Source organism: Balearica regulorum, chromosome 15, assembly GCF_011004875.1.
Source record: "Balearica regulorum gibbericeps isolate bBalReg1 chromosome 15, bBalReg1.pri, whole genome shotgun sequence".
In the NCBI taxonomy this organism is placed as follows: domain Eukaryota; kingdom Metazoa; phylum Chordata; class Aves; order Gruiformes; family Gruidae; genus Balearica; species Balearica regulorum.
In genome coordinates this window covers 15,638,671-15,653,172 of record NC_046198.1, presented here as the reverse complement: position 1 = coordinate 15,653,172, position 14,502 = coordinate 15,638,671, and the positions used below count along the sequence as shown (strand labels likewise).

The window sequence follows — 14,502 nt, the reverse complement described above, 5'->3', positions numbered from 1 at the left end:
TTTGCAACTTCAGAGCGTACAGTTTTTGTGGTTGCTCCGCAACACCATAGTTAATGCTGTCTCAGGAGTTTGATCTTAGTACAAGAGTTACAGTAACGTGGTCCTTTAACCTCAGCTCATCTGTGCCTGATCCATTTACGATTAATTAAGCCATATTTTGAAAAACAACAAAATTAAATTACTTTGTCATCCTTTGTTGAAGCTTTGACAGCAACACAGGTTTAATTCAGCCGTACCTTTTGATTGTAGGGGGAAGAGTAAAAACGTGGAAAAGGAGATGGTTCATTCTGACTGATAATTGCCTGTATTACTTTGAATACACAACAGTGAGTATATATTACAGTGAACTTCCTTTGTAATCAAGATATTTAAGTGGCTAATAATGTGGTATTTTCCTAATTTTTAAGGACAAAGAACCTAGAGGAATTATTCCGTTAGAAAATCTTAGCATAAGAGAAGTTGAAGACCCCAGAAAACCAGTAAGATATTTTCATAACTTTTTTTTAAAATGAAAATAAGTAAACGATCTAGAAATTAGATGTAACATTAAATGAAGCTGTTTGTTTGTCAGTTTTGTTTTGTTCTTTAAATTTATTTCTTCATTTCTACCCTCCAGAACTGCTTTGAGCTCTATAACCCCAGTCATAAAGGTCAAGTAATTAAAGCGTGTAAAACTGAAGCTGATGGTAGAGTGGTGGAAGGCAACCATGTAGTGTACAGGATATCTGCTCCCACCCCAGAGGAGAAGGAAGAGTGGATTAAATCTATCAAGTGAGTTTAAAGTCTTAAATGTCTTTCAGAAATAAATTGTAAGCTCTTCTCAGAGTAAGATGCTAAGAGAATTTGTATTCTAACTCGTTTGAGAAATTCTGATGCAGCAATGTCCTCTAGGATTAATGACAAGCTACACAGAGTTGACGGATCAAGACACGAGTCTCGTTACTGTCTGGTCCTAAGGAAACAATGCTACTAACTCAAATGGGGATTTTTGTTTTGTTTTGGGTTTTTTGTTTTGTTTTAAGCAAATGTAAAGCCTTGTGTGAATCGTCTTTAACCCTAATTTTATTAGATTCTTACTTCACCTAATAATTAACCTTAATGACATCTATCTTAAGCACGTTCACAGTGCAGCTTTAAACTTTCACAGTGTGATTTTTATCTTGTGGGTCTGCTTTATAAACCTTACACTTAAAGAAATAAATAATGGTCAAGATGAAGGTATGAACTCTTTAACAAATCACAGCTGAATAACATCTTTTTCTAAAGAAATATTTGTGATACTCAGAAGTCAACCATCCATTGTCTTATTAAGAGTGTGGAGTCATCCACAGGGAAGAGAGAACAAAATAACTTTTAGTTTTCAAAACCAGATATTTGTTAACCAAACTGATGATTCCTTTTTTCTCCTCTAGAGCAAGTATCAGCAGGGATCCCTTTTATGATATGCTGGCAACAAGGAAACGAAGAATTGCAAATAAGAAATAGAACATGATCAGCAACTTGTATACCTGCATCAACCTATAAATGAGCATACAGTTGAGTGATAATGTAAAAATTGGAGAAACTAAATGAAGACAGTAACTGTAAATTTTATATATATACACTTTACTATGACACAAAAACTTGGCAAGACCTTTCAGGGTAAATAGTTATTGGCATATAATTTGCAGTACAAATCCCCAAGGACGATCATATTGGAACTTAATTCAACTGAAAACATGGAAGCCTTGTTTTCACTTACATTAGTTACAACTCCAGTTTACTTCTGTTGGGAGGGAAGGAATTCGAGGTGAAGAGTAAAATGCCCTATACCTGTTACTTGAGCGTGTTTCCCATCAGCGGAGGAGTGATCCTAAGACTTTCATCTCTCACTAACCTGCAGCACCAAAAGTGGAGTACAGCGTGATCTAGCACTTAATTTTTCTGTAAGCAGGAACCCCACAAGCTCAGTATCAGTTTTCAAGTCCTGTGTGTGTTGCCGTAAATGAACAGCTGAGTGAAGCTTTCGTTTAGGGTGCGCTCTCCGACCTTTCTGGAACTAGCTTTTCTTCTTCTTCAGAAATGCAGCTCAGGAGTAGACTGGCAGCTACGTAGTTAACTAGTTGTGCCAAAGCGTTTGGTTGACGTGCACTGACATATATGCAGGTCCCAACAGCAAAGGTTTGAGCCTGTGGCCGTGACACTAAGTACAGATGTGGTTTGATATTTGCCAATAGGCCAAAACTCATTCCTGTCTGCTCATAATAAGCAGTATGATTTAATGACTGGTTTAATCTGCTTTTTATATAGTAACATCCTTATGTTTTAGATATGTTGTAGTTTAATTAACACTAAGTTACTACTAAAGGAGTAAGATGACAGGGCTTGCATGAGTTTAGGCGTTGCATGTGAAAACACCCCCAAATAATTTCACACGGATTTAGTGTTTTTAAAGGGAAAAACCAGGGAGGTGAAATCTTTCTGTAAGATACAGCCCTAGATAGTTAAGCAAGCAGGATTCATTCTTCTGCTTGGTAACAAACTTAGGACATACACAGAAGTTCAGTATTTTCATTGCATTCTTAAAGGCGATTTTTCAGATCTGTGCTTCAGCAGTTGAAATTGAACAAATGAAGACACATCCTTATTTTTACTTAAAAAATAAAATATTTCACATGGATTACCTAGTGCAACTAAGCCCCCCCCCCCCAGCACATTTTGTGGTTGGGGTTTTTTTATTTATTTATTTTTTTTTTTAATTTGTGGAAGATCTTTCTGTGGTCCTACTGATACTCTGTCAGTAATATGTAAACTGCAATGGCTGATTTTACTACACCGCTTTTCTATTGCTAGCACACATACCATTCTTAAGGTAAAGCCCCTAATTCCAGCACAGGGGAAAAACGGTTTTTTGGACCTTGCTGCATCTGTTAGTACTCAGTTTTTCCCAAACTTGTTGAACCTGAGCCGTGCGTACTGTGCCAGCAGAAGCTTTGGAGACCTGATACTTTGTCAAAGCAATTTTGCTTGTTGGAGTTACAGAAGCATCTCTGGCCACGTGACAGGGAAATGCGCTGCACGGGCACGACCACAGACTCACTGTTTCAAATCTCTGTTTAACTGTAGGGAGAGTCTGGTTCATTGTTCCCGTTGTACTAATTTGCCTTGTTTTGCATGGGGTGTCAGCTTGTGAATGTTTTGCTTTATTGCATGTTTGCCAAAAAGGCTGAGAGGAAAAGAACAAAGGAAACTTTCCTACACCTTAGATTTCCCCCAGTGTGTGTGGCATTGCAGTCTGCTTGGATGGATGTTCAATTCCAACTACTTTCAAGGGAGTAAAACTCAACCAAAGGAGGTGGAATCCTCAAATAAGTACTAGTGTGGGGACATCTTCGCTTAATGGAACACATTTAAACTCTTTAGAGAAACGAATTAAGTTGTATGTCCTGTGTTTGCAAAGCAGCATGGTTATAGAGCTGCTAATGTCTCTTGTTTTGAGCCTTCTGTGCCGCAGCTACAAGTTTTGTTTTCAGGCAATGCATACATTGGGTTTAGCTTTGGACAACGAGGTTGGTAGTGCGAATAGTGGTAAGCCAGAGTCAGTGGTACTAATGAGTGTAAAGGTGAAAAGCAGCAAATAAAGTATTTCTGGAGAAATGTGAGATTACAGAAGCATTAATAAGCCATGAAGCACTTTTGTATCAATTCTTATCTTCTGAAATATCACCTTCAAGAGAATCTATTTATTGAACCAGGTGAGGATTTCTGCCTATAAGCATGAAGGAAATGCCTTGAGAGTTCATTTGCTGTATTTAGTTTGAAGTTCTTATATCCAGCAGAAATAATTATTTAGAGTAACATGTAACTGAGGATATTATAGCAGGAAATATATTATTTCTTAGCATTAAACCGCGACATCTTAAACAGCTATTTGTGGTGCTCAATATATCTATTTAATTTACCAGAGCTAATGGAATAGCATTCTTGTGTGTGATAATATTTGATTTCAGATGTTCTTTGTAACAGTATTAACAGGGAGTGAAACTGGCCCAAAATTTCCACTGGCCATGAGGCCAGTAAAACAAAGTGGCTTGTGAAAATTTTGGCCAAATCCGGTACTATCCATGAGGGTGATGAAAAAAATCTCTCAACCTTTCCCTTTTTTTTTTTTTTTTTTATTGGGCTTCAAGTCCAGGGGTAGCTACTAAGAGTAGCTGCTCGGTGGCCTAAAGCAATACCTGTGACGGTTTGGCCATGCTGAGGAAAAGTCCTCTGGGGACAACAGACTTCTCCCTTCCTCTTGCACTGAAACTCGGGTAATTCTTCAGCTCGTCCTTCTTAATGTTGCCCTTTACAACTCCAGGGGCCAGCGAGAGCCGCTCCTGCTTCTGCTTCGCTCCGTGCCTAAACCATTTGGCCACCACCATCAGCCACGCTGCCAGTGCAATCGAGGGAGAGAACTGTATATAATACTTAAGCTCAGCTGGACTGACTTAAATTTTACAATATTCTGACAAGATAAGCTCTACGTCACGTAACATTTTTTTCAACAGTTTTAAACTGGTACAAAATGGAACCTTTGTAAACTGAGCAGCATTTATAATGCTTCATATATAAAAACAATGCATATTTTTAAGATTTATTACATATCTATGTAGATATGCTTGCTGGAAAAGCTAGGTCTGTTGTAGACCAAACGCTACAAATTAAGACTTGTGGCTTACCAGTTTCATTTCTATATTTTCTTGGAAAATGTTTCTAGCTAGAGTTTAAATATAAAATGTAAATACTGTACAGATATGTATTGATATAAGTATTACTTGATGTACACAAGAGATCTGCATGGCAAGTACCCTGTATCAATCATTGTTAAAAATGTGATGTTCTATGTAAATCCACTGCAATATTAATGTTTTCATTTATCATTAAGACCTGTTGCTTAAATCTGGAGATTTTCTCAAAAATAAAGTGTGAAACTATACTATTCTAGAGCCCCTCATTTACCAAGAATACATGGGAAGCAATCACTGATTTATTTTAGAGATTACAGTTCCATTTTACAGCATGTGTTGTAACTGCTCTTGTAAAAGGCCTCTTTTCCCTACCTTTAGGCATGCTACTTTAAATTTTCAGGGAGAAAAACCTTCAACTGCAAAATAGACTGTTACAGTAAAGTACGCTACGACCACAAGTGTTACACCATTAAGAGCTGGTTTCCCTTGAGAGCCACCAAAATTAAGGAGGTATTTTGTCAGTTCTCTTCCACCAGTTTCAGTCACACGTAAGTGTTTATGTGTGGGAATCGGATCTCTGCTCCTCAGGTCAATTAATTAGACCTCCCCCAATGGGAACTTGCTAATGCTGCTGCCGTTGCCCAGTCTGCTGCTCCGTGGCTCTAATCCGAAGTGGTCAGGAACTGCCCTCCCTCCGTTTACTGCGCATTGGCCAGTTCAGGCAGTTCTTGCTTCTGGAGCTCTGAATCGAGTCAACATATAAACTCCTTCTATACGTTTATGCTGGAGTTATTCATCAGACAAAGACAAGACACCAAATCTTGGAGCCAAAGGACAAGAGGAATAAAAAGCCAGATACAGGAGAGGTACGTGGTTTCTTTGTCATGTTACTTTATGTAACTTCACATAACTGTTGCCATAGGAACATTATGCAGGGTACACTTATGGTTTGGCTTTATGGTGTTCTCCATGTACCAAAATATTACTTTAAGTATTTAGTAAAACATTAAGCTTGCTCCTTGGTTTTGGGTTTTTGGTGTTTTTTTGTTTTTGTTTTTAGTGTCTCACACAGTAAAAAGCTACTGCTGAGCTTCCAACCTGTTGCCTGGTTTTGGAAGCTTTTAACTTCAAAGGAGAAAGCCTTCTGCATTCTTGTCTAGGCAGCTGAAGTCCCAAGTTACTTATCTTCTCTGGGTCACACCAACAGCATCTTCTCCCCTACCACTGAAAGGAAGATCTGATTTCTTGAGTATCAAACACACTCTGAAAGCTGTCAATTCACATGACATATTGCATGTTAAATAACTCAAGTAAAACTCAAGTAAAAATCCATTTTAACTTTGCTGTATTTATATACTATATAAATTTTACATGCTATATATTTACAGTGGGGCAAGTGCTTTTTATCTTTAAAAAAACAAAGATCAAACTTTAGACATCTCTGAACAACACAGCTTGTATAAACCAGACAGATTATTCAGATGAACTGTATTTAATACAGGTTCCCCACTCATCTCCTGATGCAGGACCAGTGAATAATAAGTGCATCACAGTTTGATAGCATTTAATAATAAAAATAAAAATCACAGTATGAATTTGTCTGTAACTAGACACTTTAGAGAGACAAAACAGACAACTGAGACTTAAGACAAGTGACAGTATATTAAGAAAATGTAATAAAAACATATGGAAGAGTATACAAATAGTCTTGAGAGATACATTCAGAACTGCATATTCGTTGTTTCACAATGCTGAAAACCAGAAGATTTTCTTCAGATCTTGAATATAACTCAAACGTGAAGTAAATTAGTTTCTAGTGTCAGACATCACAGAAAAAAGATGCAGCTCTTGCAAACTCTAGTTATTTGAGAGCTTGTGAAATTTTAAATAAGTCTTTAAATTAAATATACAGACTGTCAGTTGCAATTTTTATAATTCCTGGTCGCTCTTGCACCAGATGTCTAACTTGGAGTAACATTACATGAATAACATAAAGTCAACCTGAGTCTGTAATTAAGCAGCATTTGAGATGGTCTATTCCAGGGCATTATCTCACATCAGCGAGATATTTATGTGGTAATTTACAATGTTCAGCAGTTGTAAAAAGTTTCCACCCTTTTGGATTAGAAGTATATTTTAAAAAAGAAAGTCTCAAGTTAAAAACTAAAAAAAAGTTCTTTCATGGTAAAATTCTGTACAGAAATGTTAAGCACCACTTATGACTGGATTTTTGTCTTGATGGTAATTGTTTTGATAATAAATTTTAAGTTGTGATGGTCAATATCGGTAAGGTTGAGTTTGATGATCAATATTGGTAAGGTCGGGTCTGATGGTAAAAAGTTGTTGGTTTTGATGGTAAAAAGTTGTTGGGTTTAATGGTAGGTTTAGTTTGAGCATTGAAGGCTTCCGTCAGTCAACTCCGCATCTGAAAGACAAAAGGAAACAACATCACTCCCTGCCACGACATTCCGTGTGAAACTGTGTCTCGGGGGTTTGATTTCTGAAGGAGAAGTCTCAGCTCTACATGTGCTCCCTCTGCTCTGGGACTCCTGGGCTCCAGCAGGTGCCATCCTCACGTTTAAACTGACTGCACTTCCATTCTACGCTAACGGTGGTCAACTGTGTCCTAACAGTCCGTAAAGATACCCACTTTAATAGCAAACAGTAGACCTCGGGTAAATGACATTTACTTGACGTTCTGCCTTGGCAGCATCCTTGTTTCACTACCCGTCTTGTGGTCAGGCTGGCCAAATCTTACCCACAAAACCAGATACCTTCAGCAACTCGCTGGCGAGAACACGTAGGAATGTAGGAAAGCAACTGCTTTACAGCTGCTCCTTCTTCCATGCTACCTGGATTTTTCTTAACTCACAAGTTACCACTAGCTATTTTCATCCTTATTGATTTATTCAAAGTAACATGAGTCCTGGTGAAAAGGCACCTGGTGAAAATTCCTTCTCTGCTGTTCCTACTCTGTCTCTGGCTGGTTGGTGTAAAACACACTGAAGGCCAAAATGGCCTTTTCTGAGATTACATTCCATCATTTGGAAAGTACTACTTGAGACCCGTTTTTTTCCAGAAAGATTGTCCTTCCGCAATGGACTTGAAATACTAAAATTCTCAAAGACTGAAAAACATCACTTGTCACAGCTGTCCCGTCCCACTTGTGTTGCAAGCAGAGTATCAAGGTGGGGCACTGTCGTCGTATTTATCAATGAAGATCTCTTTCACCTGCGTAGCCCAGTAATCTTAATGCCCCTCACTTAGGTAATGAGATGTAAGACATTGCATTTTTTACTGTACTTTTGGCTGGTTTAGTAAAAACCGAGTTTGCCACCTGCTGGCTGGAGAATTCACTAAAGCCAAACGGGTATTCGAGCAGATGCATCTCCTGTTCAGTTTGTGATTTATTGGCTGGAACAGAGACACTTTTAGTGCAAGGAGGATTATTTTGACATTAGTATCATAAAAAAAGTCTATTTTTACAGCAATAGGATTTGAAAGGCCTCAGTTCAGTCCTGCTTCTTAAACTTGCCTTGTTAAAGACAGAAATATATCACATTTTACAAGAATGTCTGAACAATCAGTTTTCCCTCCATACTGTATTTTCAGAGTAAAACTTTCCGTTGTCTATATCCTAAAATCTGCCCCCGCCCCCCGCCTCCCCCAAATGCATTTCCTCCTTGCCTTAAGCAAACTTCTCAGTGCAAGAATCTACTCACTGTGGCAATGTGGAAACCACATGAAGTTTTTGAAAATTAAGATCTCTTCTAAGATTAAACCTCTCCAAATTATGAAATGCATTCAGCTGTAATGCAAGAAGAGGAATTCTTTTGGGGTTTATGCCAGAATGACATTTTCCATGCTGAGCTATTAAGGATTGGGTTAATAGTGACAATCTTGTTCATTAAATTGCGGGTAGGTATAAAATGTAGAAAATTTAAAAATAAAACTTGCTTTTGGATAGTGAGCTGTCTGCTTCAGGGATTACTTCAGTTATAAAATAGATTTGGGTGGGGGGTTGTTTATTAAAATATCTATCTGGGACTGGCTTTATGTTACTTCATGGGCATTTGTTTTTATAATAAACAAATTATTTTTTAATTTTTATAATTTTTATAATTTTTTAAATTATAAATTTTATAATTTTATTTTTATAATAAACACTTTTGTTCAGAAAAAATAATGGGAAATATTGTCAAATTTTATTTTAGATGTTGACTTTGTTGTAGTGTACAATCTTCTTCATTGCATAATTCCAGAGCTAATTAATTTAAACTGCTTTGTCTACTGAGAGGCCAAGTCAGGACTATGAGAAGCAACAGCAGAGAGTTCAGTGTAAATTCAGTCAGGCACTCAAGTTTGTATTTAGTTTTTTTTATAATAAGCACCGAACTGACTTTTTTAATACTAAAAATTGGGAAAGAGCTGTTTCATCAGCCCACTTCTCTGTATTTTTAAGCCTATACTAACAGAAAAAAAACCCACGAGTAAATAAAACAATAGCAGGAATTTAAGATACTCTCCAGGTGCTAAACTGTGAAGCATCCTCTGGCGGGTTAACAACTGTGAATTCAGGGTGCTTAGGAGGAGGCAGATCTACATCTGCAACAGCAATATTTCAGTATTGTCACCAACTTATGTTACTCTGAATAAGCAGTCAGCACTGTTTCTATGTTATAAAATAGCCGAACATAGTATTTCATTTAAATAAATTACTGTGGCAGTCTTTTTTTAGGAAGATGGTGTTTCACTACAACATTACTAGCCTGGAAGTCTCATGTCATCATCTTCCACCTTGATTACTGAACCTCCTAGATTTCACCTACTAGATTGTCAAGATACAACTGCCCAAGGGTTGTTTTTTTTTCCTAGTTTTTCATAAGGCATCTTGCATCTCTCCCACTTGTTCACCACTTAAGCCATCACATCAAATGAAAATTACTTGCCCTTCAAGCCCTTTGCAGTTTTATTTCAGACTTTCTTTCCTAGCAGTCATTTAAAAATGGGGGAAAAAAAAGCACCTATCAACTTTTTTTTATATTAATGCAGACTGTTCATAAGCCAGGATGTAAAGCAGAGATTTCACCACACAAGCACTTAAAGATTTTTTTAAATAATAACGTCAATGTGAAGAAAAAGGAATCCTGCAAACATTCTGTGGCCCCTTACCTTTAATGTACTCATTGGATGCGATGGAGCTGTATTTCTTGCTTTCACCTGCACCGGAAGGCTTCCCTTCCTTGTAGGGTTGCTTACTGCCCTGGTTTCTGTATTGCTCACATAAATAGCTGCCTGGAGGACAGGATTCTTCCTTCTTCTCCCGTGTTTTCTTCTGGAAACGCGGATCTAAATATTCCAAGAAGCCTTTCAGTTTCCTGATGTGTTTCTTCTTTTTCTTCTTTTTCTTACGTTTGCGATTGTCATTGTCAAAGCGGAGCACAGAGAAATCCAAATCATAAAGTCTGAAGGAAACATGCAAGTTAAAATAGAAAAACAGATGTGGCACTCGATGCATATATGAAACGTTATTTATTTTACCACAGGTGATGACTTGCAGTGTGTCAGCTATTTTGTGGTAATTTCTGCACATCTAACTTACTTTAGATGCAGCAAACTTAAGCCCTCAGATTGAAGGACAATAGGTCCTGGTTTGTACACAAATCATTAACAGTGGCTAGTTGTAGAATACGTGGAATTAAAAAAAAGAATGTTGTAAATCTAATCAAGAACGGTGTGCAGATGTGATTCTAACTACGTGGTCCAGATCTAGTCTTCTAACACAATTCAGCAATCTCTCTCCTATCTTCACTTGACCAACCTAATGCCATGATCCCCAGCCAGATTATGCTATATAGATAACTTAGAAACAATGAAAAAAAGGCAGACATGAGAAACACCCAGAAAATAATTAGGAAAAATTGCTGATTATGCTGGAATCCTTGCTTACTTGTAATCCTTCTCTCGATGTTTATCTTTGGACTTCTTTTTCTTCTTGACCTTCTTGTATTTTTTCATTCTTTGGTCACCTATCTTTCGGCATTTCTTTTCTATTTCGCTTCCGCTTCCTTCTGTGTGGGCGTATTTCCTTTTGCTATTTCTTAGTTTTTCTTTCTCATTTTCCCGGGAAGAGTCCTCAAGATTTGAATGAGCTGACACGGGTGGAAGCGCATGCCTTTCGCGAGGGTATTTTTCAGATTGCTGCTGAGGTACTGAACAGTGGTGGAAGTTTGCTCTGTGGCTGCTGAAGTGATGTACATCTTCCTCTCTAGAGAGTGTGGTGTGAGGCCATCTGCTTTTGCAATGATAATCCTTATGTGACCTGTTGTTGTAAGCTTGACTTGATTTGTCAAAGTCTTTATCACAGTAAGAAGACTTTCTCTCTCTACCGTCTCTTGTTCCATGAGAGGAATAATAATCGTTGTAGTATCTGCATTTTTCCCATCTCCGTGGTTCATCTTGGTAGTACCTTTCCCTGCTCCAAGTTCTCTCTCCTTTGGAATGATAATACCTATTCCTGTCTTGTTCTGTTCTTTCTCTGCTTCGGGATCTATAACGAGAATATTTTCCTGAGCTTTTGCCGTTATTTGGGCTGTTTCTTTCATTATGGGAAGATCTGTACTTGCTTTCATTGCAATATTCCTGCTTATGACGATTTTGCTTATTCGTTTCCACGCTGCGAGAGCACCTCCTCTTGTGGGCATGATCATCTGGTTTGCTTCTGGTTTGCTTCTCCTTCTCCCTCTCTTCAGTGTCTGAGTTTTCTCTCTTCTTTCGGTAGTGCTCTTTGTCAGTTTTTTTAGAGTCATATATTTTTTTCTTATATTTTTTCCTATGTTTATCTTCTTCACATTTTTTATTACTCAGTCCCTCACTTTCCCTAGAAAATTGACTCTCCAAAACTTTATCCAGCTTTGTAATAGAAGAGTCATTAACAGGTGGTACCTCTACGTAGTTATTAGAAATGTCCTTTGTATCTTGGCATTTCTCCGTAATATCTAGTGATGCAAGTTTTTTAGAACTACATTCAATGTCAGACTTTAGAGAGGAAGTTTGCCCTAATTTCTCTTCGCTCTCAGGAGACCCTTTGATGTACAAAGGATTTTCTTTTGAAATGAGTTCAGGTTCTTTTGATCTTCTTGATTTGTCTTTGTCTCTCCCTTCTTCAGACTCACACTGCCCCAGGAATTCATCTTCAGCGTCCAAGGATTTTTTCCTGACCTTGTGCTGACCATTGATATTGGGATGTGCATTATCAGCTTTTGTTATAATACTTTCACCATCATCTTCTTTGGTAGAAATGTTTTCAGAATCTGATTGTGTAAAAAGATTCTCAACCTCACAGCTAAAGTTGGAAGGAACTTTTCTGGATTCTTCATATGCAAACAGTGCTTCCATCACTACAGTTTCCATAAGAGCATCATTCTCAGATGATTTCTGAGGTCCAGGGACACTGCACAAAATAAAAACAAGTTTTTCACTTGAAAAAGTCCATTTAAAAGATGAATGTTAGGAGTAAAATCCCATGAAGTACAAAAATTGGTGGCTATTGGAAAACTCTGAAAGACATTCCCTTTTGAAACCTCTTCTTACACCTTCCTCAGCTCCCAGAGGTGTTTTTTTCTCTTGATTCTGCAAGAATCGCATTTAAAAAAACCCAACACACCCAACACGTCTGTCTCCCTCCACTTGCTGCTCTGAATCACATCAATAGTAAAACCCATGATATCTGCTCTCCCCCAACTAGAAAAAAGTGAACACATGGATTTCCCTCTCTCCCCCAAGTGGGAGAGCAGATGGTGGGAATTTACATTTACACATCCTAGGATGGAAAAAAATGGAAAGAGGAATAGAAAAAGTATTCCAGACAATGGAAAAAAATGGAAAAATATTCTATGAAGAAACAAATTTTTTCCAAGAGGCATCCGCCTATATTTAATATCGGAAGAATATATGCTCAGTGCAGATGTTTGCAATGCTAGATGTACAGCATGGAATTCTCTGTACTGATTTAAATCTTGCTATTAAATAGTATTAGTAAACAGGTAAAACAACAATAAACTTGTATGAAATCTTGTTTTAATCAGAGTGTACTCATTTTACCTTATTTCCTCTGACAAGCTGTTCAACTGGCTGTATGTGAGAGACTCTAAGATTATTTCTTGAGGAACCGGCGACAAAGATATAGGCATCTGCAATTAAAATGCAGAGGTTAACACACACAAAAAAATACTATCTTTAGTAGAAAACTACCATTTGCAAAATTTCTACATTAAACAAGATCACTTTGAGTTATATGCGCTATCCCCATTTTACATATCACCCCACTCACCCCCCCAAACATAAATTTATGAAACTTATCAAGTATTATCTCAGCTGAACTTCTCTTAAGCCGACATGTTCTCATGCGTCAGCTCAGCTCTGCAAATTCTCATGGGATAACAGCCCAAAGCGTTATGATGAAATTTGTGCTGTGTGTTTTCTCGGTATTTCACATGAATTAGGAACATTAGAATGCTCCTGAATACATCATAGGTGAGAAAATCTAGATGGAATAAACATAACTCACTGTTTCAAGCAATCCATTTGTTTTAGAAAAGAAAATCTCAGAGGGTTTAACAGGTTGGACTTGGCAAGTGGAATCGTCAAGTTTCAGTCCATTTTCTTTAGCTTCGTTATCTAAACTAATAGCACCATTTAGTGAATCATTTTTTGGCAGCTCATGCTGGGATCTTTCTTCTTCAGCATTCTGACAGGAAGAATGGGAATTCTGCAATGTACGGACCACCTTTCCAATCAAAATTCCATTAGAAGATATTATGTTGCAATTCCTTTTAAACAAGCCCTTTGACTCCTCAGATTTTCCTGAAGATTCTGCACTGTAAGGGACTGCGTTATCAGAGCTAAGTTTAGGATTTCCATTCACTGCTGGCTCAACAAAAATTTCATCAGGAACTTCCTGTTTGGAAATGTTAGTAGCAACTGACATTGTAGATGCATTTGAGGTAGACTCTGCTGCAGAAGAATTTGTAATTGTGGATGAAGGAACAGGCTTGCTTAGATCCTCATCCTCCGCAGCACTGCTAAGACAGTCAGGTTGCGACACAGTCTGACGCGCAGGCAATTTGTTATGAATACTGATAGTGATCTTCTGGTTTTTGGATGGATCGGTAATTGAAGGCCTGGTAATTGCCCAGTTTTGAACACAAGCTGTTGGCGGAGCTGAAGACGGCCTTTTTAGGGTGACACCAACGGTATTTGGATCCTCTTTTAGGGGTCCATTTCCATTTAAACGACTTGAATTCTGTATTTCAAAAGAAGAGATTGCAAGATGGATACGTGCAAACACACAGCATTTTCAAGTTTTAAACCACAAAGTTTTCCTACTAAATACTTCTACAAATTGCCTCAACACCTAAGAAGAAAAAACAGCCCCCTTCAAATATAAATGTAAGTCCAACAAGCGTGTTTAATTCCTGCTTTTGGTTTACTGCATATTGGTATCAAAAGAGCATCATTTCTGAAACCCACGCAAACAACCTGACATTGACTAAAGCTATTCCCAAATATATTTATCTTCCCCTTTAAACATTCGCTGAAAACATGAGAATAATTGTTCTGATAGTCAGGAACAAGACAATTTGTTTTCATTGCCTCAGTAAAGATTCCCCCCCCAACCCCATCAGTATCACTTCAGCTTTTTCTTTTTAATCATTTAAGCATTAATAGACTACTTAAACTGTCTCAAGAGCCTAGTTCTCAGTGCTTTAGAAAGTTGAGTTGGAAGTGT

The 14,502-nt window shown here is 37.7% G+C and overlaps 2 protein-coding genes across 6 annotated transcripts in view; one reads left to right on the top strand and one right to left on the bottom strand.

Annotated features, from left to right (window-relative positions):
- Positions 1–4,960, top strand: part of CYTH3 (cytohesin 3) — a 51,204-nt gene extending 46,244 nt beyond the window's left edge. For all 4 annotated transcript variants that reach the window (XM_075767206.1, XM_075767208.1, XM_075767209.1 and 1 more), the window contains 4 exons: positions 250–326; positions 408–479; positions 617–771; positions 1,413–4,960. In XM_075767206.1, the coding sequence (XP_075623321.1) occupies positions 250–326; positions 408–479; positions 617–771; positions 1,413–1,485 (377 nt within the window). In that variant the 3' untranslated portion in view covers positions 1,486–4,960. The remainder of the gene's footprint in view (positions 1–249; positions 327–407; positions 480–616; positions 772–1,412) is intronic.
- Positions 4,961–6,355: 1,395 nt separating this feature from the next.
- USP42 (ubiquitin specific peptidase 42) overlaps positions 6,356–14,502 on the bottom strand; it is a 19,950-nt gene continuing 11,803 nt past the window's right edge. For both annotated transcript variants that reach the window (XM_075767191.1, XM_075767192.1), the window contains exons 13-17: positions 13,282–14,016; positions 12,816–12,904; positions 10,663–12,165; positions 9,885–10,177; positions 6,356–7,137 (exon numbers count right to left, since the gene is read on the bottom strand). In XM_075767191.1, coding sequence (XP_075623306.1) covers positions 7,097–7,137; positions 9,885–10,177; positions 10,663–12,165; positions 12,816–12,904; positions 13,282–14,016 — 2,661 coding nt within the window. In that variant the 3' untranslated portion in view covers positions 6,356–7,096. The remainder of the gene's footprint in view (positions 7,138–9,884; positions 10,178–10,662; positions 12,166–12,815; positions 12,905–13,281; positions 14,017–14,502) is intronic.